At 38.5% G+C, this 25,205-nt stretch overlaps 1 protein-coding gene across 1 annotated transcript in view; it reads left to right on the top strand.

The window, feature by feature from the left end:
* LOC115417141 (fibrillin-1-like) overlaps positions 1-25,205 on the top strand; it is a 94,984-nt gene that overhangs the window by 55,866 nt on the left and 13,913 nt on the right. Inside the window, 11 exon segments of the mRNA XM_030131148.1 lie at positions 244-369; positions 7,311-7,463; positions 7,557-7,622; positions 8,433-8,552; positions 10,085-10,204; positions 10,296-10,418; positions 13,651-13,782; positions 14,227-14,352; positions 17,165-17,371; positions 20,846-20,971; positions 21,188-21,310. Of these exon segments, the coding sequence (XP_029987008.1) occupies positions 244-369; positions 7,311-7,463; positions 7,557-7,622; positions 8,433-8,552; positions 10,085-10,204; positions 10,296-10,418; positions 13,651-13,782; positions 14,227-14,352; positions 17,165-17,371; positions 20,846-20,971; positions 21,188-21,310 (1,422 nt within the window).

Raw genomic sequence — 25,205 nt, 5'->3', positions numbered from 1 at the left:
AATAGCACGGGCATATTTTAGCACAAGCAAGCACATTTGCGCCCGTTATTTGCGATCTTAGTTAATCAGGCCCAAATGCTTTTTATGGTTTATGCTGCACATCCGTTTCTTTGGTTTAAGTGAATCCAAATTATCACCACATACATTGGACTTTTTAATTACAGTCTTTTGTGATGATATAATTGTGCACGCTGCCGTTGCATGGCTCGGTGGTGGTTAATGGTGCTTGTGTGTGTGTTCCAGATATTGACGAGTGCTCCCAGTCACCTGAGATGTGTCTGTTCGGCACATGTTCCAACACCGAGGGCAGCTTCACCTGCCTGTGTCCTGAGGGCTTCCAGCTCTCCGCCTCCGGACGCAGATGTTTGGGTAAGTACGTGAGCGGGACAAGAACCAAGACCGGATCAAACTATGCAGCAAGTTTCAAGAGCAAACTGTAAATACTGGTGAATTTGTGTAGTCTGTCTTTGAGTGCTCGGGGAGACGAAGCGGTAGCGGTGGGGGGGGTGGGGAGGGAGCTTTTCCTGCTCTATCATGATAGCACACTGTGTTCCAGCTGGTTCTGCTGCTGCTGCCTCACCAAGGCCAAGGGTGGCTCACATCAGATCACTTTTCCAGTTCTTTACTTCAGTGTGTGTGTGTGTTTTTAGGCTGGGTGGGGGTGTGCTGAGTCCTCTGTCGGGGAGTTCCCCATCCAAACACTGAAGTGATGACATCATCAGTTCATTGAGGCAGTTTACAGTTTGCATTTCACTTTTCTGTCCAACATGGAGGAGCTGGGTGGAGAGAGAGAGAGAAACATGGACTGTAAAAGAGATCAAGGTTTCTTAACAAGGATAAAGCCTGTCCCTGTGAGAAAAGCCTTGTTTTTGTTCAAGAATCCAAACTGAAATACAGAAAGACCCTGACCAGTACCTAGTCCACACATACACTGGAATGTACACTGCAAAAAAGGGTGTCTAAAAACTAGAGAAAAACTAAATCTGAGGGAAACAGTCCTTGAAACAACTGGAATATCTGTCCAAGCAGGAGGAGGATTTCACTGGAGAAGATTTCTTGAATTCAGGATTGGGTAGAAAATGTAGAAATAAGCCTGTCTACAGATGTATGAACACTTAAAATAAGAAATTAACTCTTAAAACAAGAAAAGTTATCTAACACTTCTAAATCTAGTTTTTTTAATCTTGGTAAGTAATTTGCAGTTTGCTTTTTATTCTCATCCACTGATGAAACACTGTTGAAAAAAAAAATGTCTCTGCACGTTAAAATGCGACACACCTGTTCTAGTACACTGCCTTTTTATTCATTTATTTAACATTATTATTTAACATTATTTAACTATGCTTTATGTAGCCTGGAAGAACTCAGTGAGATACCAGATCTCTTCTTTCAGGGGGTTCTGGTCCAAATAGCAGTAGGTGTTTAGTCTGGTCTGTGTTTAAGGGAAGTAACATAAAGGAAAATGAGGACTGTTCAGCTTTTCACTGTTCTTTTATTGTCAGTTTTATATATATAAAAAAAAAAAATCACATACATGAGTTTTACCCAATACAACAGAAAAACAACCCTAAATAGGTCAAGTCACCTTTCACCTAACCACTAACAAACAAGAACTTAATGTCATTACTCAATGTGTTATGGAAATCAAATCAAATTTTAAATCATAACAAAACTGATCTCATGACACTTTGCATTCAGAGCCGGTCCAGACCAGACAAACACATGTGTGGTAATCCTCTGTGATGAACTGGTGACATGTCCAGGTGAACCTATCGGTATCTGGGATAGGCTCCAGCACCCCCACAACCATCCTGAAAGGATTTCGGAAAATGAAGGAATGAATGTGCAATATAGTATGGTAGGTCCTTTAGGCAGTAATCATACTTAGTTTCACAAGTTACATCATACTCTCATACACAACTGTACTCTATCACACACTATTATACTCTCTCACTTACACTACTATACTCTCATCCACACTCTATTATACTTTCACACAGTGGTGTAGTGGTCCCTGGAGAAGTGGGTATGCTCTCAATTTTTTCCCTTTTTTAAATTTTTTTTTAAGTAGTCCAGAAAAATACCGTTTTAGAAACAGTGACATTTCAGACTACTGTATTTAGTTTACCCAAAAATCCATCAGTAGTGTTTTTTCACTATTATAAAATGATCATGACTTGGTCAGGAGCAGTTTGTAGGTTTTACTGGACACACGAGTATACTGTATGAATGGAAATGGATTCAACAGGAGGAAAACATAGAATAATGTTAGCCTTTCATAACGTTAGCCTTTCTTAACATTAGCCTTTCATAATGTTTGCCTTTCATAACGTTAGCCTTTCATAACGTTAGTCTTTTGTAACGTTAGCCTTTCATAATGTTAGCCTTTCATACCGTTAGCCTTTCATAACATTAGCCTTTCATAACATTAGCCCTTTATAACGTTAGCCTTCATAATGCTAGCTTTTCATAATGTTAGACTTTCATAACGTTAGTCTACTCACACAGTTTAACTATTGGCGACACCATCTCTTCTCCTCTAAATGTGCAGTCATGTGACCAGTCATTTAAAACAGTGACTCATTCTGAAAACACCTTAAAACTGACCTCAGAATTATGGATTCCATCAAAGTAGGTTCTCTCCATATGTGTCACTCACTTGAAAGACATTTATTCGGCCTTTAATGTTCGAATTTCCAATAATTGCGCATCTTTCAACGAGACGTTTAGTGACCTGTCAATCAACTGGGGTGGCACTGACACCTGAGGTGTCCAATCAGGTTCCAGAGGTGGTCATCGCTAAGCAGAGATGTGGCTCTGGCACTAAGTTAGCATTATTTTCTTCGGCATGACCTGCCTCTGATTGGCTCATCAGTCCTCATGCCTAAAGTTTAAACCAATCTAATCAGCGGAGGCAGCGAGTACTAGCCAACTAGAGGCAGAGGAGGGCGGGTCATGGCTTCACTACCTGAGAGTAAAAAATGGGCAGTTTGGCTGCAGATACGACTGAATGGAGCATCAGGGGGATTTAGAAGAGGGTATATGACTGAAAAATAAGTAGTTATACTTCGTATACTGCTGTATACCCTGGACTACACCACTGCTTTCACACACAAAAACTCCAAAAACCCCCAAACATCAGCTTATTATGCATAGACTGGGTCTGGACCGTTGCCTCACACATACAGTCATAATATAGGAACCATTAACACACTCTAGTGAGGACTTTCAAACATAGACAAAAGAAGACAAAACCCCAGTACACAGAGAATATCATTTTAATGATGTGTTTCTATTAAAGTCCTTATGGATAGTCGATAGGAGAGATAGGAAACATGTGGAGACCAAGTGGGATGACACATAACAGATGTTTCTGACCTGAATCCAACTGCAACAACAGTACATGGTATGTGTACTAATGACCAGGAAGACGCTCATTAATGATCTGTTTGAAAATATAAGGCTCTTATTACTATTATTCTGTTCTTTCTGTCACCACTGTGAGACTAATTATTGCCTTAGTATTGATGTATTTCACAGCTGAGATTTTAATGGATGATTTGTTAAATGGTTTCATGTTGTGGTTTTACACTCAACATGTGTTAGAACATTTTGTATTGTCAGATTTTAGGGGGATTGAGAATAAAGGAGAAGAGAGTAAACTTAACTGTGAGATAGGATAATTGTGTTTTAATTACAGCATAATACACTGAGAAATACACACATATATGAGAAATATAAAAACTGAATTGATTATTCAGTCCAATTCAGTTTTATTTGTAAAGCACTTTAAAACAACCGCAGTGGACCAAAGTGCTGCACAGAAGAATAAATAAAACCAAAATAGAAGAATAAAATACAGATTATGAAGTTACCATTGCATTGTATATTGTATCTGTGGGGAAACGCAGCATCTGTTTAAAAAAAAACAAAAAAAACAACAACCTTCTAGCAGAAATAATAAATACAGTTTTATTTCTGTTAATGTTACTTTCATTTAATATCAGAAATCCAACAGCAAACATCTGCCATCGCCAAGGTTATTATCGTTAACAAAAACTAACAAAATGATGAAAACTAGAATTGAAAAAACATTTCCCTTAACTGAAATAAATAAAAATTATAATTAAAAGAAAAAAAATGATAACTAACTGAAACTGTATTGTGTGCTTACAAAACTAACTAAAACGGATAAAAATTCCCTTAGTTTTTGTCTTTGTCAATGTCGGATTGATACGAAAGCGATTTATTTCGCTCTAGCAATTTTAGCTAGCGGCACCATACAGTACTTCACAGTCTGTCACTTGTGGTTTCCAGTCGTCTTCTGGTCCCCACTCTACCTGGAAACATGGAGACTAAAGTTGGGAGAAAGCAGCAGAGTCCTGTCTGGGATTTATTTGAATACGACGGAGAAGAAGAGAAAAGATATAACAAAACTAAAATTAATAGTAAAACTAAACTAAAACGAAGCATTTAGGAAAAAATGAAAACTAATAAAAACTAGCAAACCTGCTCTAAAAACGAATTAAAACTAACTGAATTAGAGAAAAAAAAGTCAAAACTAAATAAAACTAAACTAGAATGAAAAATCCAAAATTATTAGAACCTTGGCCATCACCCAAGAGTTTTGGGTGTTTGGGTGCATCCTCCCACTTTTTCTCCTTATTTAAACTAGTATGAAGGTGATAGAAATCTAAAATGACTTACTTACTGATCTTAAAGTGGAACGTTGAAAGCAGCAGAACCCCTTTAATATGTTCTCTCATTACACAGCAATGATATTTGAAATAAAAACAGTCACCACTTTCAAATACATGCACACAAATTCCAAACTGTTTGCTGTCTAATAGATGTGACAGAACGTCAAACACACATAAACATGTGCAGAAACACATGTATCTGCTCTCATGACACAGTTGGCGAACAGCTGTGCACAGAGCGCCGTAAATCTGCTGCAGAAAGGCTGACAAATCAGTTTCATGGATGAAAGTAACATGACACTCTTTGACATTCTCTGCACAGCGCCAGGTGTTCATGGATGTGATTGTTGCCTTAGAGCCAGGTGTGTGTGTGTGTGTGTGTGTGTGACTGCTTATTTGTGTTGAGTCCAGTGAAGGCCGGTGCTAGCAGAAGAGAACCACCATATGCTTCTCATTACACAAATGAGAAGAACAAGAACCTTCAGAAGCAGAGAAAGTAAACGGCAAGCACCGACCACTGAGCCTCAGATCATTCGCCAGCACTTTAGTCACAAAATGAACATTCCAGATCCAAACTAAATGTTCTTTCAGCTTAAACAACCAGTTGTACAGATTTATTTTATTCACTGTAACCTGAAGTATAGGTAAGACTTTTTAATAAGGTACAAATCATCGTCATAATCATCAGTTACTGCATGAAATTCCTGTGAATTAATATTCCTTAAAGCAGTGGTGCTCAACTGGTGGGTCGCGAGCTGGTCTGGAGCTGTCTGTCTTTCCTACAAACTGGAACTCCGCACTGGTCTTTCCACTCTTTAAAAATGGCTCAGGCTCTGACCCCAACTGCTACAGACCTTTCTCCATTCTGCCATGTCTGGCCAAGGTCCTAGAAAAACTGGTTCATAGACAGCTTAGCCACTTCATGGCTTCAAACAATATTCTGTCCAACCTGCAGTCTGGGTTCTGGCCAGGCCACAGGTGCACCACAGCTACTCTGAAGGTTTTGGATGATATTGTTACTTCCTTGGATTCCAAGCAGATCTGCATCGCTGCCTTCATCAATGTATCTAAGGCCTTCGATTCTGTCATTCACTCCATCCTCCTGCAGAGGCTCACCAGCATTGGTCTGTCATCACACTCCTACAACTGGTTCGCCAGCTATCTAAACGACTGAGTTCAGCAAGTGAAGACTGAAAACATCTTGTCTGACCCTCTTACGATCACTAAAGGAGTGCCCCAAGGCTCCATCCTGGGTCCAACGCTGTTCTCCATCTACATTAACGATGTAGCCAAGAACGCCGGTAATTCCAAGATCCACGTATATGCTGGTGATACCACCTTATACTCAGAGAGCCCCTCTCTCCACTCGGCAGCATCCACACTACAACTCAGTCTCAGTTCTATCGAGCAGTATTTTCATAGCCTTCATCTTTCCCTCAACACCAAGAAAACCAAATGCATTATTTTTGAGCAGAAACATGATTCCACCACTGCCTTTAAAATCCTCTGTGCCGATGGCTCTGAATCGGAGTTTGTGACCTGTTATAAATACCTGGGTCTCTGGTTGGACTCGTCCCTCTCCTTCACCACCCACATTAAGCACCTGCAGTCCAAAGTCAAAGCTTGCTTGAGCTTTCTGTACTGGAATAAGACCTTCTTCACCCGTTCAGCCAAACACACACTTGTTAAAACGACCGTCCTGCCCATATTTGATTATGGTGACACCATCTATAGGATGGCTTCTCATTCCACCCTCAGCAAACTTGACCCTCTCCACCATTCTGCCTTCTGTTTGGCCACAGGCGCTCCTTTCTCATCTCACCATTGTGACCTGTCTAACCTACTTGACTGGACCTCCCTCCACACCAGACAGCTCCGCCACTGGTTCCAGCTCATTTGCAAGACCTTACTCAGAAAAACCCCTCTTTACCTCCCCTCCCTTCTGCACCTCTCCCATTCTGCACTCAATCTTAGGTCCAGTAATCTCATCAAACTCACTATTCCCAAAGCCTGCACTGTCTTCGATCACAGCACCTTCCGATTTGCTGCAGCTAACGACTGGAACACTCTACAAAACACCCTCAAACTCACTGTCCTCACATCTCTCACTGTTTTTAAGCAAAACCTGGAACAAACTGTAGTTGACTGTTGCACCTGTTGAGTATTTGTCTTTTACGTGTCTCACTGTTACTGTTTTAATGTATTTATTTATTAACTGTTTGTTTCTGTAATTGTTTAACCTTGTTTTTACTTTTAGCCCCCTCACCCCCTACCCCTCAAGGAGCCATTGCGCTTTGATCAGGCTGCATTTGTAAATAAGAATCTGTTCTTAATTGCTTGCCTGGGTAAATAAAGGTTAAATTAAAAAAATAAATAAATAAAAATCAAATGGAGGCATGTACAAGTGTTTAGCTTCTGCCTCAGCATGTTCAGACTCAACAGAATTCATTGGGTTGACTTCAAATCAGGCTCATTGTTTGTATTTTCTGTATTCTGGATGATGACTGAATAAACCGAGCCTAACCTAAAACATGATGTATTATTTCAGTATTGTAATAACGCTGGTTTTCCCTCTCCGTTTCTGTGTCCCCACCCACATCCGGACCTCAGATAACCGTGTGAACTACTGCTACACCAAGTTTGAGAACGGCCGCTGCCTGGCTCCAAAGCCTCAGAACACGTCCAAAGAAGCATGTTGTTGTACCGTGATGCCGGGTCAAGGCTGGGGAGACCCCTGTGAGATCTGCCCCAGTAAAGGAGAGGGTGTGTACACTTCCTGTTACTGTCACATGACTGCATTAACCTATGAGAGTGTTCCATGGTACTAATGCCTGATCACATGTTCTTCCACATCAGAGGGGTACACTCTTCTGTGTCCCAATGAGGGATATCAGCGTGGGGACGATGATGACCACCCTAAAGGTAGGAACTCTGGACCATGCACGTCTGTTCTATTCTATTCAATTTTGTTCTGTTTTGTTCTATCCTGTTTTGTTTTATTCTATTCTATTCTGTTCTAGTCTATTTTGTTCTATTGTATTCTATTTTGTTCTATTCTGTTATGTTCTATTTTGTTCTATTCTCTTATGTTCTGTTTTGTTCTATTCTATTGTGGTCTGTTTTGTTCTTTTCTATTCTATTTTGTTCTATTATATTCTATTTTGTTCTTTTCTATTTTATTTTGTTCTATTCTGTTCTATTTTATTCTATTCTGTTCTATTCTATTCTGTTCTATGCTATTCTATTCTATTTTGTTCTGTTCTATTTTATTCTATTATGTTCTATTCTATTATGTTCTAGTCTGTTCTATTTTGTTCTAATCTATTCTATTCTATTTTGTTCTATTCTATTCTATTTTGTTCTATTCTATTTTGTTCTATTCTATTCAATTCTACTATTTTGTTCTGTTCTACTCTGTTCTATTTTAATCTGTTCTATTCTATTATGTTCTATTCTATTCTATTTTGTTCTGTTCTATTCTGTTATGTTCTGTTCTATTCTATTCTATTCTATTCTATTCTATTCTATTCTATTTTGTTCTATTCTATTCTGTTCTGTTCTACTCTGTTATGTTCTATTGTATTGTATTGTATTCTGTTCTGTTCTATTATGTTCTATTCTATTCTATTCTATTCTATTCTATTCTATTCTATTCTATTCTATATTTCTGTATATTCTATATGCCATGTTGTCTACAGCTGTGGAATCTAATTCATCTTTGTTTATTTGTAGATATTGATGAGTGCCTCAATGACCCTTGCGTGAATGGCCAGTGCATCAACACAGACGGCTCTTTCCGCTGTGAATGTCCAATGGGATACCGGCTGGACATCAGTGGCGTCACATGTATAGGTCCGTTCATTCACTGAGTCCTCCTCTGTCTGTCTCACTGTGCATCCTCAGATCACCTTCAAACAGGATGAAGTTAAATTAGACCAGTGGTTCTCAGTCTTTTTCTGTCGTTCCCCCCAGTGGAGGACTAAACATCTCCAGCCCCCCCCCCCAACCCCAACAACATTATAACAGCGGTGCAATTCTAACTTTTATTGAAGGAAGCCTCAATACTTTTTACTTTTCCTTAAATCATTTTTTGTTGAAATGAAAAATAACTTAGATTTTTACTTGAATCATACAAATAAACTCAACCAGACTGCTCCGAGACAATATTTGTCCAAATAAAAATAGGAAATGTGCAATTACTGTACAACTCTGACAGTCCAGTTCCTTGTTTTAGTCCAACAAACACATGTTGGTTCCACAGATGAACATGTGACCAATATCAGTGGGTCCATGAGTCCGTTTCCATTAGACGTCTGAGAACATTCAAGTCCAAACTGGTCCAAAACACAAACCTGTGTGTCCATGTGTCTTTTCCAGTCCAGTCCTTGTCAATTGTCCAAACCTAAACTCTTTGTCTAGTCTAGTGACAGATCACCACGGCAGTAGATTGGTTTGGTGTCCGTCCATAAAATGAGTCCAGGGTGCTCCAACCATCAAACATTAGTTCCACCTCATACATGTTCAAACCTGGAGAACAAAAAAACAACCAGGACTGATCTCATGACCCCCCTGGGAAGACTTCACACCCCTCCTAGGGGGCCCACCCCACAGTTTGACCAACACTGTATTTACATCATTCTCTCCTAAAAGATGTGTTTGTCCTTAAAGGTGCAGGAGACTTTTGTGACCAATTTTTCATCAAATCTGTCAAACCTCAGTCATATCCTCAGTATCATGAATCTGTAAGTCTTTCTGTCATTACTCACCTGAATCTCTTTCCTCACGGTGAAGAGTTTCTTAGTGCCATCCACCAGAAACAAACCATGTGTTTACAAACAGAGCCGGGAGGGAACTCGGGCATCTGAGGAATTTTGTCACGACGAGCATTGTGGGAAAGGGAGGTTCATGTAGCCACGTGGCAGCACAACCATATGATATATGGATGAAACAAACACGATGCTAAAATGTGGAAACGGCTGGAGGAATATGCATAGAGGGAAGGGAGCTCCTGCCGTTTCCACGTCGTGTCTGTTCCAGCTGCCGCTGACAGGCGGCTGCACGAGCCTTCACTTCCCACAGTGCACGTCGTGACAAAATTCCTCAGATGCCCAGGTTCCTTCCCGGCTCTGTTTGTAAACACATGGTTTGTTTCTGGTGGATGGCACTAAGAAACTGTTCACTGTGAGGGAAGAGATTCAGGTGAGTAATCACAGACAGACGAACAGATTCATGATAGTGAGGATATGACTGAGGATGGACTGATTTGATGAAAAATTGGTGTTGAAAGTCTCCCGCAGCTTTAAGGTCTTTGACATCCTTTTTCTCTTGTTACATCAACAAAAATACAACAATACTAATGGTTTTAATGTTTTCTTTCAACACAGACACAAATGAGTGTGACATCGGTAATCCCTGTGGGAACGGCACCTGCACCAATGTGATTGGAGGATTCGAGTGTGCCTGTGATGATGGATTTGAGCCTGGTCCAATGATGACCTGTGAAGGTATATCCCATAATATATGCATCCTCAGGTGTCCATTACACAGCCTGTGCACCGCTGTACTACTGTGTTTGCCTTGTGTTTCCATCTGCAGACATTAATGAGTGTGCCCAGAACCCTCTGCTGTGCGCCTTCCGCTGCGTTAACGTGGTGGGCTCGTATGAATGTAAATGTCCGACGGGCTACGTGCTGCGGGAGGACAGGAGGATGTGTAAAGGTATTTCTGCTGCATGACTCACTGATACTGTTTCCTGGAAAGTACTTGTAGAAAATTAACTCTTCCCACTTCATATATACAAGCCGGCCCTTCAATAAAGTTACATAACACACACACACACACTGTAGGGTTCTGTCTCGGATCATCTTAAAACACTCTCTGTATTGAGTCACTGTTTACACCGCCGCTCTATTAGATAGCTCTGTTGCCATAGCAACGGTTGTGTTTGGAAGGGACCAGCCCAGACAGGAGGAACCTGTCAGTGTCTACACGGTCAGTGTTTACGTTCGAGTTCCAAACAGACCACCGGCCCTCTGACTGCACTGTACCCCCACCACCACCACCACCACCACCACTGGACTGACTGCATGAACTCAACTGGGGAGTGTGTTACAGCCAAGGTTCTAATAGTTTTGGATTTTTCATTGTAGTTTTGTTTTATTTAGTTTTGAGGGTATTTTTTTCTAATTCAGTTAATTTTAATTCATTTTTAGAGCAGGTTTGCTAGTTTTTATTAGGTTTCTGATTTTTCTAAATGCTTAGTTTTAGTTTAGTTTGTTTTTTCATATCTTTCATCTTGCTCGCTGTCGTATATATGTTTCCAGGTAGAGACGGGATGAGAAGACGACTCTAAACTACAAGAGGTGACGGTCCGTGAAGTGCCGTATGGTGCTGCTAGCTAAAATGAAAAGCGAAATAAATCGATTTCGTATCAATCCAACATTGACAAAGACGAAAACGAAGGGAATTTTACCCATAATTTTTATACGTTGTACTGTAGTTAGTTTTGTAAACACGCAATACAGTTTCAGTTAGTTATTGTTTTGTTTCTTTTAATTATAGCTTTTATTTATTTCTGTTAACGAAAATGTTTTTTCAATTTTAGTTTTCGTCATTTTATTAGTTTTCGTTAACGATAATAACCTTGGGCCGAACCAGTACAATAATAACAGTGACAAAAGCTAAATTAAATTATGATAATGTTTACATCTACAAAGTTTACTTAAAAATCTGAAAAATAGGAACACTTTGAAATGTCTTAACAAAAACAAGTGCAATTTAAAAGATATTCTGCCTCTGTTTATCATTTACACGTGTACATTACAACTTACAGATCACGGTGGATCTACAAATACACAGAACATTTAATAACAGAATGTTGGTAAAATTGCATTTACTTCTCGTTAGACAGGGCTGTCAAACTCATTTAAGTTCAGGGACCATAGTAAGCCAAATTTGATCTTCCAGTGGGCCGGACCAGTGAAATAATAACATAATAATATATAAATAATGACAACTCCAAACTTTCCTCTGTGTTTTAGAGCGAAAAAAGTAAAATTATGCGACGAAAATCTTTACATCTGCCAACTATCCTTTATGTGAATAATATGATCAAGCTGAAATTTCTTAAGAAAAATAAGTGCAATTTTAACAATATTATGTCTCAGTTTATCATTTAAACATGTAAATTACAACGTACAGATCACAGTGGATCAACAAACGCACAAAACATTTAATAACAGGCAGAATATTGTTAAAATTACACTTCAGGCATTTCAAAATGTTCATTTTTGTTGAGGTTATTCGTGTATTTGTGAAATGTTAGTTTGTTTTAGTGTAAATACAGTAAAATGATATGAAAATGTTTACATTTGCAAAGGGAAAAAAGGTTTTTTCAATTCTAGTTTTTGACATTTCGTTAGTTTTTGTTAACGAGTATAACCTTCGTTACAGCACTGGCATCACTGCCACACACATATACACATACACAGATGCACAAAACAAAAGCGCACAACATTATTAAAGACAGTTCCCACCCTGGACACACTCTGAACTGTTAGCATCATTCAGACGATACAGAACAAGACAGACAGGACCAACAGCAGACACACACACTGAACACTAGGGATGAAAATTGAGAACCGGTTCTTTTTGAGGACTGGATCCCAGTAGCTCAATTCTGCCTTCGCTGTGCATACGTGATGATGTCACGCGTACGCTGCATTGTTTTGGTCAGAACGTAGCCAACATGGCGTTGAGGCAGAAACGGTCCAAACAGACGACACCAGGTCCACTGGAACACTGTCAAAGCTTCCATTTCTTCTAAAAGGTGGAATCCCTCCAATCTGCTCAAACATTTGTCCACAGCATGTGATTCATTTACAGGAATGTCACATATTTGATTTACGATTGAGCAGCGCTTGTGAATCTAGCGGCAGAGTGAACACCAGGCCGTCATTCAGGCCCAGTTCCGGTTCCGGTGCGGGCAACTAACGTCATACCCCCTCAAATATAAGTTTCCGAAAGCAGGGGAAAGGAAATGAGGTGCACAAAAACAGGAGATGGGCAGAGTCGAACCGGAAATGCGGCAATAGAGGAATTAGTAAAGCGTCTTGAGTTTCACTTTCACTGTCATATGTCTGTTATATTTTTATTATATGTTTGTTATATTTCTGTTATATGTCTGTTATATTTTTGTTATATTTCTGTTATATGTCTGTTATATTTCTGCTATATGTCTGTTATATTTTTGTTATATTTCTGCTATATGTCTGTTATATTTTTGTTATATTTCTGTTATATGTCTGTTATATTTTTGTTATATGTCTGTTATATTTTTGTTATATGTCTGTTATATTTTTGTTATATTTCTGTTATATGTCTGTTATATTTTTGTTATATTTATGTTATATTTCTGTGATATGTCTGTTATATTTTTTGTTATATTTCTGTTATATGTCTGTTATATTTCTGTTATATGTCTGTTATATTTCTTTTATATTTCTGTTATATGTCTGTTATATTTTTGTTATATTTCTGTTATATGTCTGTTATATTTCTGTTATATGTCTTTTATATTTCTTTTATATTTCTGTTATATGTCTGTTATATTTTTGTTATATGTCTGTTATATTTTTGTTATATTTCTGTTATATGTCTGTTATATTTTTGTTATATTTCTGTTATATGTCTGTTATATTTTTGTTATATGTCTGTTATATTTTTGTTATATTTCTGTTATATTTCTGTTATATGTCTGTTATATTTCTGTTATATGTCTGTTATATTTCTGTGATATGTCTGTTATATTTCTGTTATATGTCTGTTATATTTCTTTTATATTTCTGTTATATGTCTGTTATATTTCTTTATATTTCTGTTATATGTCTGTTATATTTCTTTTATATTTCTGATATATGTCTGTTATATTTGTTATATTTCTGTCTTCCAGACCAGAATGAGTGTGAGGATGGTGTGGATGACTGTGCCAGCAGAGGCATGACCTGTAAAAACCTCATCGGTACATACATGTGCATCTGTTCCCCTGGATACACTCGACAGCCTGGAGGAGAAGGATGCATTGGTAAACCTTCAGCACCTTTGTCTGCTCTTAGTTCAGGGTTTTAATGTTTTATGTCTGGACTGTTACTGTGTTTTATGGATACTTTGAGTGTGCATGTATGGACGTGATTTCTATTTAGCGTAAATTCTGCTGCTGCGGTCTCGGCCAGGACACTGGTGAAAAAGAGATTATTAATCTCAATGAGCTTCTGTCCTGGTTCAATAAAGGTAAAAAGGTAAAAAAAAGAAAAAGAAAAAAGATACAAGATCGTTCACATCCAGAAACCATTCCATTACATGAACAGGTTAGAACGTCAGTTACTGTATGAAAACTAAACATGTTTTAATTAGTGCTTATTTATAGAATCTTGAATTACATTTGTAATAAGTAATGAATGAATAAATGTATGTGTGTCATTTTCAGTATGTTGTAAAAATAGTTTTCTTGTTAATGTGTTTCTGTCAGATCTAAATGAGTGTGCAGCCAAACCAGGCATCTGCAAGAACGGCCGATGTGAGAACACAGTGGGAAGTTACCGCTGCAGATGTGACCAAGGGTTTGTCGCAAACCCCACACAGACGGAATGTATCGGTATGTATATGTATGTGTATATGTGTGTGTATATGTGTGTGTATGCGTATGTGTATATATGTGTGTGTATAAATATGTGTATATGTATGTGTATACGTGTGTGTAAGTATGTGTATACATATGTGTATATGTGTGTGTATAAGTATGTGTATATGTGTGTATACGTGTGCATAAGTATGTGTGTATGTGTCTGTATATGTATGTGTATACGTACAGGGGTTGGACAAAATAATGGAAACACCTTTACCTCAAGATGATAATGCCCCAATCCATACAGCTAGAATTGTTAAAGAATGGCATGAGGAACATTCTAATGAAGTTGAGCATCTCGTATGGCCGGCACAGTCCCCAGACCTCAACATTATTGAGCATTTATGGTCAGTTTTAGAGATTCAAGTAAGACGTCGATTTCCACCGCCATCGTCTCTAAAAGAGTTGGAGGGTATTCTAACTGAAGAATGGCTTAAAATTCCTTTGGAAACAATTCACAAGTTGTATGAATCAGTACCTCAGAGAATTGAGGCTGTAATTGCCGCAAAAGGCGGACCTACACCATATTAAATTATATTTTGTTGATTTTTTAAGGTGTTTCCATTATTTTGTCCAACCCCTGTATGTGTACACATATACTGTATGTATGTGTATATGTACTATGTACTCTTTTTTTTAATATCTTTATTCTCTCACAGGTGTATTTTGGGAATCGTAGTAAATATTCAAGGCAGAGTGTTTCACAAAAATGACCGCTGTTGTAAAATCACTGTTGATTTATTTGCGTTTAAATGTTCAGGTTCTGCATGTAACACCAGTGGACACAATGGGTTCCACACCAAACCTAGAATGAGACTGAGATGAACTGGTCCTAAAGCAGGACATGGGGGCTAAAAATTCAGATAAGATGTAGCCTAATGTTATGAAGCAGGTTTGGAAGCACTGTGGGATTATTTTAAAAAATAAATATTTACTGAGGTAAAAGACAAACTATTTTTCAGATTAAACACATTTTTATATTATTTTACATTATATTTAATACAAAAATCTGCATGTAACATGGTGAAAAGGAAACAAAAATTACACACTATTTTTTTTAATATATATCTTTTTATTCTCTCACAGGTGCATTTTGGGAATTGAAGTAAATATTCAAGGCAGACGATTTGACAAAAATGACCACTATTGCAAAACTACTTGTGATTTATTAGTGTTTAAATGTTCAGGTTCCGTATGTAACACCAGTGGGCACGATGGGTTCTACACCAAACCTGGAATGAGACTGAGATTGATGAAAAACCCACGTGTGGATTAGAAAAACAACACATTGAACACAGTGTCTTTATTTAGAGTCTATAGAAGACTATTTACACACGTTTACACATCTAATGCACTGACACCTAGAGAGATTTAATGTCCATATTTGGGTCCTATTTTTGGACCCAGTATTTTATTATAAATTCATTAATTATGGGATGGATAAGAGGAAGAGTCTAACTTTTTTTTTTTCTTTGCGTTTCTCTGAGGTCATCATTAGGTCTATCCTGGGGGGAAATATGTCTACATTGTAATGTAATGTAATGATATGAAAATTTCATATCATGGTTATTGTGACCAAAATTATCACGATTATCATTATTATCGCGGTATTGTTGAAATTGTGCTCAAAATGTTCAAAAAGTACTAATACACACTGAAATAATTTAACCAAGTTGTATTTTGAAAAAAATAAAAAACAACAAAAAACCAAATGAAATAATTGGCACAATGTACCTTCTGTTGCAGAAACATTCAAATATTAACCCTTAGTGGTCTGAGCCTATTTTGGCCGTTTTTCAGTCCTTTTGATTTTGCCTTTATATACTATATTAACAAATGTTTACTATACCCATGTTTGGGGTCTTTCACTTTAACCTACTATGAAAACACAAAAGGCCAGAAAACACAAAAAAATACTGTATATAAAATCCGATTCGAAAAATTTATATAATTTATTGCATAAATAACACACAGATGCTTAACGAACCTTTTCAAAGACTTTAAAAGTGAATATTGGTTCCAAATATTAAAATTTTAATAAATTAAACCTATACTCAAATATTTGACATAAAAGCAGATCTTTACATAGGCGTTTTCTCCGGAAAAGTGCAGTAATCAATCAAGGTTATCATGATAATTAGAATTTAAACGGTAATACTAACCATCTGCAATTTGCAGTTTATCGTTATACCGGTAATTGTTACATCCCTAGTCTACATTTACCTTTTATTTTTGGATCTAAAAGGATGGAAAAGTATGTATAATGTTTGTATGCGTCCCATTGCTGTGATGTTACAGTCAGCCAAAACATCCTTTCCCTGTCCCTCATTATTACTTTATTACTTTACTTTTACTCAGTAGTTTTACTCAGTAGTTGCTCTTGTGTTTTTCTTCTAAGATACTGACATAGAAATCCTTTTAAGGTCTTCTCTTAGTCTAAATGTCTTCTCTTAGTCTAAATGTCCTCTGTTAGTCTAAATGTCCTCTGTTAGTCTAAATGTCCTCTGTTAGTCTAAATGTCCTCTGTTAGTCTAAATGTCTTCTATCTCGGGACACATGTGATATGTAGTAGAGGGTGAGTAAACCCTCCCACCAGACTGTGGAATCTGTGCATTCGTTTCCTGTTCCAGTCCCAGCGATAGAGCGGTGTGGGTTATCTGTTTACGTCTGTTTACGTCTGCCGCTGTCAGGATACATCCTGTCTGGACCTGACCCGTCTCCTGACCCGTCCTGACCCATCTGTCCTGTCTTGTCTCATCTGTCTCTCTGTCCGTCCTTGCAGATAACCGGGAGGGCTTCTGTTACACAGAGGTCCTGACCACGCTGTGTCAGATGACGTCCAGTAACAGGAACATGGTGACCAAGTCGGAATGCTGCTGCGACGGCGGCAGAGGCTGGGGCAGTAACTGTGAGCTCTGTCCTCTGCCTGGAACCACCCACTACAAAAAGATGTGTCCTCTGGGACCGGGCTACACCACCGACGGCAGAGGTAGGGTCCTGCTCAGGGGGCGGGGCTTTAAGTCTGGTCTGTTTACGGCAGAGGTAGGGTCCTGCTCAGGGGGCGGGGCTCTAAGTCAGGTCTGTTTACGGCAGAGGTAGGGTCCTGCTCAGGGGGCGGGGCTTTAAGTCAGGTCTGTTTGCGGCAGAGGTAGGGTCCGGCTCAGGGGGCGGGGCTCTAAGTCAGGTCTGTTTACGACAGAGGTAGGGTCCTGCTCAGGGGGCGGGCTTTAAGTCAGGTCTGTTTACAGCAGAGGTAGGGTCCTGATCAGGGGGCGGGGCTTTAAGTCATGTCTGTTTACGGCAGAGGTAGGGTCCTGCTCAGGGGGCGGGGCTTTAAGTCAGGTCTTTTTACAGCAGAGGTAGGGTCCTGCTCAGGGGGCGGGGCTTTAAGTCAGGTCTGTTTATGGCAGAGGAAGGGTCCTGCTCAGGGGGCGGGGCTTTAAGTCAAGTCTGTTTATCACACTTCATCCACTTACAGATGAACTTTGAACTGATGCTTTAATACAGAACTGCTTTTATTTAAATACTGCACAGGCTGTAGAATAGAATAGAATAGAATAGAACCGAAGCGGACCGGACTGGACTGGACCTCCGCCTCCACCTCCGCTTCCACCATATGCATCAGGTGAGAGGAGGAGAGCGTCAGAGCCCAGGCAGAGGGAAGCGGGCGGGGCTTTGGAGGGAGGAGGGTTGTTCATGTTCAGATTTTTACTAAGTGCTGTGAGAAATGCCACATCGGTAGGTATAACTTTAATTGAACATAAACCCAGTGTGTCCATCCACTGTCACTGATCCAACTCCATGGGTTTTACTGGGGAATCAATGTAGAAGATGACAGTGTTTCCACGGTAACTACGGAGCCTCTGAACGTCCAAATATGATCATATCTGATGACCATGAAAATTTGAACTGTATTTGACACCAATTATCGACATGGATTGATAGGATTAATGGATCAACAGGAATTAAACAGTTTAGTTCTTTATGGGTGAAAAACAAAACCCAGTATTTACCTTGGTTTTGTTTTTCATCTCTGAAACATTACAGTTACTGGAAAAGAAACAGTTTGTGTGGAGTGGGGTTTGGGTGTAAAAGTTTAAGAACAATCTCTCTGGTGCTCTTCACTTTGGGGATTTTATTAGTTGCATGTTTTTCAAGAAATCTGAGGCACTCAGGGGTAATAAGTTCCAAAGCCTTTAATAACTCTGGGCCGTTCAGTCATGCATCAGAACTGGTATTGATCATCAAGTCTCTGCTTTTAGGAAATTCCTCTCTAGGAGTTGTGGAATAAATAATTTTAGGGATGCACAAGAACTATCCGCACTGATAATTATTGGTCCAATATTGAAAAACATGATATCATTCAGATAATTCCAATAATTAAAGTTTTCACCGATAAATACAGCCCATAATAAAGTCCACTTACAATCTAATCTAGAGTACAAAATGAATGTATGTGTCGGTGTAGAACACTGGTGCAGATCTGTGTGAGATCTGTGGAGATGTAGCAGTAGCAGGAATTATCCAGTACTGTCCTGGAGCACAGGAGCCCCAAATATGGACCTGATGGAGATCTGCTCCAGGTGCTGAGAAGATGATGCAGGATTTCATCCCTGTCCTCAATAAACAGGAAGAACAGCCACAATATAAGTGTTGAGGTATGGAAGTAAATCTGTCTCATCAGATTTTGAATTATAAAAGCCATTGAATTTCTTGCGCTGAATTTTTTTGCACTGAAATTAAGTATTTGAATTTTTTGTCTCTGAATTCAACTATGTTTATAAATTTAGAATTTTAAAAAATCAGATGCAAAACATTCAGATGCATAAAATTCTGAAGCAAAAAATTCAGACGCAAAAAATAGTTCACACACCCAGAACACCAAGGATAAGCAACTGATTCTGTCTCAAGTTGAACCGACAGCCAGTCAATGAAGTTACATTAGGTTGGTCATGTGACACCAATGCAGGAAGACGGTCAGCACGGATGTGTGATCTGAATTTTTTGCATCTGAATTTTTTTATTCTAAATTTATGAACATAGTTGAATTCAGAGACAAAAAATTCAGATACTTCATTTCAGTGCAAAAAAATTCAGTGCTAGAAATTCAATAGCTTTTATAATTCAAAATCTGATGAGACAGATTTACTTCCATATTCAGGCCTTGCCCAAAGTTGTGTTCTGTAAATATTCACATCTTTTCAACATTAATAACATGTAAACTTACGTTCAGCCAGCAGCAGTAGCATGACTTCAGTTTTCTGCCACAAAAACTAGTATGTTACAGTGGTAGAGAAAACCACTGTGGTACCCCATGGTGTGTAAAACAGAAAGGTAATGAAAAAAAAAGAAAAGAAATGATTGCACGTCTTTGAGATATGAATATTGCACACGCCTATACATATATATATATATATATATATATATATATATATATATATATATATATATATATACACATCTGCTCACACCGGTGTATGAATGTTTGGTGGTGGTCGCCTCCGTCAGTGTGGTCAGCTGTGGATACAGATGTTGTTTAACACCACCTGAGTGTGAATGTGTGAGTCAGTGAATAATGGTACGCGCTTTGAGTATGCGTTCATAGAAAAGCTATATAAATCTAATCCGTTATTATTATTACAAGTGGTTACAACCTCAAAATGAGAATCAATCAATCAGATTTTATTTATAGAGCGCCAAATCATAACAAAAGTTATCTCATGATACTTTACATGTAGAGCTGGTTTAAATCAGACTCTTAGAACAACTGCAAATTTCAAGTAGAAACAACTGTTTCGATGACGCTATTTATGTTCTACAAAATAATTGTCAACTTAACTAGAAAAGCACTTGGAGAACGCAGACCTCCGCCAAGGCTGATCAGCCCCCTCCCTCCAAGATCACCACCAACATTTAATCATTTGTTCCTTGTGCCAGTATCAACACTTCCTGAAAATGTCATCAAAATCTGTCCTATAACTTTTTGAGTTATCTTACCAACAGACAAACAACCCCGATGAAAACATAACCTCCTTGGCAGAAGTAATGAAACTATTTCATTAAAATATTTGTTCAAATCAGATTCTTACAGTGTCAAACATCATAAGGTCAACACATTTTGTTTTATGTAAACTAAGCTTGCTGTGCGGCACCACTTAAACAAATAGAACTGCTATAAAAGTTTATAAAACATGCTTTTTCGGCATTTATTTTTGGGTGGTGGCCCATAAAACAATCCAAACTTGATTTTTAAGACACACACTAACTGACTTGAAATAATAAAAGAATTTGAAGAATGGGAACTACTGTTGTTTGTTATCAGTATCAGTTACAAGAAGCAGGAAGTTATCGGTACTGATTGTAAAAAAAAACAAACAAAAAAAAAACAAAAAAACAGTTATTGTGCATCCCTAATATTTTCCACCAGTTATTCTGGAATAATTTTCGTCTTTTTTTTTCTCAGATATTGATGAGTGTCGTGTGATGGGGAACCTGTGCAAAAACGGCCAGTGCATCAACGCCTTAGGTTCCTACAGCTGCACCTGCAAACAGGGCTACACCACTGACATCAGCGGCACTCAGTGTGTGGGTAAGAGTTACTGGGTCTTTATGGACTCCTGTCCCACCACGTCCACCTCCTGTTCTCATTCCTGCTGTCTAGTAAAAGAAGCCAGAACTACGTGGGTGGACCGCCCACACACTCCTCTGAATCTGTCCATCTCATCAGCTCCGCTTATGGAATTTCTGTCTGCGCGCTCAAACCCTTTTTTACGTCTCTCCCTCTTTCTTTTTCCTCTCCCTTTAGACGTGGACGAGTGCATACAAGCACCAAAGCCCTGTAACTTCATCTGTAAGAACACAGAGGGAGGCTACCTGTGCTCCTGCCCCAGAGGATACATCCTGCAGGAGGATGGGAAGAGCTGCAGAGGTGACACACACACACACACACACACACACACACACAGCAAAACCACAACCTGTCAACACAAAACAGCACTTAACCCTTTAGAGTTCACTCATAGCAGCTAAAATTTACTTAGGGGGTCAAATGAGTGGCCATTTTTGTCAAAAAAAAAAAAAAAAAAGTTCTAAGAAAAGCATACAACTGTGTTGAAATACATTTGTGCACAGACTGCTGATATTATTTGACAGTGGAAGCTATATTTTCAGAAATATTGGATTTTGAATATGGTATAATAGGGTTAGGGTTAATATGGTATAATAACCCTAACACCTGGGGTGGGGGGGGCATTGAAATTAATAAATTCAGTATAGAACAGAATATAGCACAGAATATAAAATAATAACACAGAATGGAAGAAAATAAATTAGAATAGAATTCTTAAAATAGCAGTAGAAAGAGCATAAATAATTGGTGGACGGACGTGACATTACCCATGATGATCTGGTCAGTACCAGTACTTTATTAGTAATAAACTTATATACTTATTATTGCTAATTCTCCTCTTATTCATAAATGTTAGTATTGTGGATCTAAAACAATAACAGTTTATTAAAAACACAAAATGTGTCAGTGGGCAGATGTGACATGGTTGTTACAGATCCCATCATACTGATGCTCGGCAGCCATGTCACCGTTTCCACAAATGATCCCTGTGCAAAAACTAGGATCAGAATTATTTATTGTATAGTTTATCATCATACTAAAGAGTAAATAACAATATAGAATTGTTATTTCTTTATAAAAATGTGTATTATTAGAAAACTGTTGATTTAAAAAGTGACGTGTGACATTCTTAATGTATGTATTGGCGTAACATAAGCAGGATGGATCAGCACCATACTCCATATTGCAACCTGTAAAAATAAAACATGATATGTAGTATATAATCTGGTAAGAAAAATTGGGGAATCTAAAATAATAGAATATTTGTTTTTCAGGTAAATTCAGTTAAAATATAACTTGGCCATTTGTGACATGAAAATATAGCACAGGGATTAAAGTTCTCCGTCACCACGACAGATTTCCGTCAAATGGAAAAATTGAGGGGGGAAAAAAGTCATACTGAAGTAACTTCCCCACGTGTTTCGCGGAGTTCAGTCAGTACCGCGATCCTGCCCTGAATCTGCAGGTGTTTAACACAGGCACGCCACGCACAGGGGGCTGACAGGTTTAACAGTGATGATAATAAGATGACTTCTTTATTTTTATGTCGGGAGGAGAGATTGATGACTATTTCTCTTTGGAAGGAAACGCTGCTCATTCTGTGCCTCAGAAACACATGGACAAGTTCAGCTTTACCGAAGTTCAGCCTCCAGACACTAACTTTAGTTTAGTGCTAACAAGTAGCTTTCATTATGAAAGAACCACAGTGAAAAGGGAAGAAGACAGAACTGATCTACATGTACCTTCATGTTTGGGTTCATAGCTTATCTCCTCTTGCCGGTATATGACTAGTGTGTGTGTGTGTTTGTGTGTATGTGCCCTTCCCGTGCGTACGGATGTGCGTGCCGCGGCCTTACGCGGTTACGTGCCCGACTGCATAGGTGCTTTATTTTGACCGGTTTAGCATCTTATTTCTATCTGTGTGGTACAGTACGAAGATAAAATTGAATGAATGAATAACACCCTTGGTATTTGCAAAGCCACTGTATTTTAAATACCCTCAGAGAGTATCTGTAACGGAATATAATTTCTGTTTCAGTTGACGTAATTTCTTCCAATCAAAAGAGAACATGATATTGGCGGGAGGGAGGGGGGGGCGGGGTTGTGGACGCAGGTTTGACGACGTACATGTTATTTTGGCTAGCATATACGACATCATGGACACGTTTGTAGAGGAAGGTGCTGAAGTGGTAACTATTGAGAGAGGCGTGAAAAATAGATGGAGGTGGGCGTGGCTTGATGAGAAGGGAGACGATGGAACTCCACTTAGATCATGGTGCAAAAAAATGAAGCAGCCTCACTCATTTTTTGCAGTAAGGTTTTCTTCCAGTTATTATTTTCACTTGCTTCAAAAGTTTTCATACCCTTTAAAATTAACCAGAGAGCACCAAAATTGACCTGAAGCTTTAAAAATTTTCTGGGGGAGGGCCCCCAGACCCCCCACCAATACCACTCATGACATGTTTTCTATCCATGTTACTAATCTTCTACACCTGTACACTCTCCCATTCAGTGTGTTTTACAGTATTGCCAAATTTGACTATATAAACTTGTATGCTATAGTAGTATTGTATTGCATCATTTTTAATAGTGGCCAATGATTTTGACCAGAAGAAAATTTTCAGTCAGATGAAAAATTTTTGCTTTAATCCCTGATATAGCATTAATTGTGATGAAATTGGACATTTTTGACCTGAAAACATAGTTCATATGACCATCAGCATGTTGCAACAGAACTGAAATCGTGTAAATTTGCATAACTTGCATTTACCAACACAAAATTCCTTTGGGGATTCACTCGTATTGATTTCTTATGCACAAAGACAGAAATAAGACCTCTAAGCAAATTTTAGCCGATAGAAATACCCTAGAATTCAACATTTTAACCTTGGTGTGTTAGTGGAGGACACAACAAGACTTTATTACTTTTGTGAAATAATAAAAAAAAAAGTTATTGTTATGTAGAAAATCAAGGCTAATGAAGTGACCGTATTTGGTTCCTTGCCCATAAGTGGCAAAAAAAGAAAAAAAAAATCCAGGAAGTATGTATAAAAAAATAAATACAAGAAAAACCCATGAAAGGGGAAAGGAAAAGGCATTTTAGAACATTAGAACATCACTCTGATACCATTAGACCAGTGTTTTTCAACCTTGTGGGGTCGTCTGGAATTTCTAGTAATTGATAAAAATAAAAATAAAAACTTACTACTAAAAAATCTGTGTTGAGTTGACAGAGCCAATCCCAATCCATATCAGACAAACTGGTTGTGAAACTGCAGCACTGTGGTTCTGTTTATCTGACAAATGTTCATTGTGGTCAGTTTCAGATGCTGCAGCTCTTTCATAATTCATAGTTTTAGTTCTTGTTTGTTCAGTATTAATTGTCAGCCTTGTAAATCCAAGCTGGACTGACTGTACATATCCTGACAAAGGAAAATCCAATTCTCCCTTTGTGCTGTGATCTACACCTGGCTTTACTGCCTCTGTCCATAATATATATTATATAGACTAAATGTCCTCTAAGATTAACCTGGATTTGAAATATAGGATAGAAAGTATTACAGGATCAAAAACATTGATTTTAGCCACACACACAAAAAAAAAAGTCTGTTTTGTTTTAACATTTGTGATGTTAAAATGGAGTCAGGAGTAAAAAAAGGTTGAAACCACTGAATTAGAACCTGTATTTGGTCCCATTAGAACCTTCCTTTGTTCCCATTAGACCCCCATGCGTGCTGGTCCAGACCCCTGTCCACATCCACATGAGCCCTTTGAACGTCATTCCTTACATTAGTTCCAGTACTTCATGGAACCGAACAAAGCAGGTCCACTCACTGTTTTCATGTACAGGTGGAACATACAGACCCTAGAGACCACACTGGACCTGACAGACCCTGGAGACCACATTGGACCTGACAGACCCTGGAGACCACATTGGACCTGACAGACCCTGGAGACCACATTGGACCTGACAGACCCTGGAGACCACATTGGACCTGACAGACCCTGGAGACCACATTAGACCTCAGACTGGGAACTCACTGTCCTCACTTGAACTGTTACTGTCACTGTCCTGTAATGTGTGTGGAAATGACCAAAAATAGTCACTTGCCTGATAAAGGGTTAACTTAAGTGTAGTTTTTCTCTGTAAAATTTGTTAATTAATTCGTAACTTTTCTTTGAGTTTTTAGCTTTT

Source organism: Sphaeramia orbicularis, chromosome 3 (genome assembly GCF_902148855.1).
Source record: "Sphaeramia orbicularis chromosome 3, fSphaOr1.1, whole genome shotgun sequence".
Lineage (NCBI taxonomy): Eukaryota > Metazoa > Chordata > Actinopteri > Kurtiformes > Apogonidae > Sphaeramia > Sphaeramia orbicularis.
The sequence above is the reverse complement of the archived record's forward strand: the minus strand, read 5'-3'. Positions and strand labels throughout refer to the sequence as shown.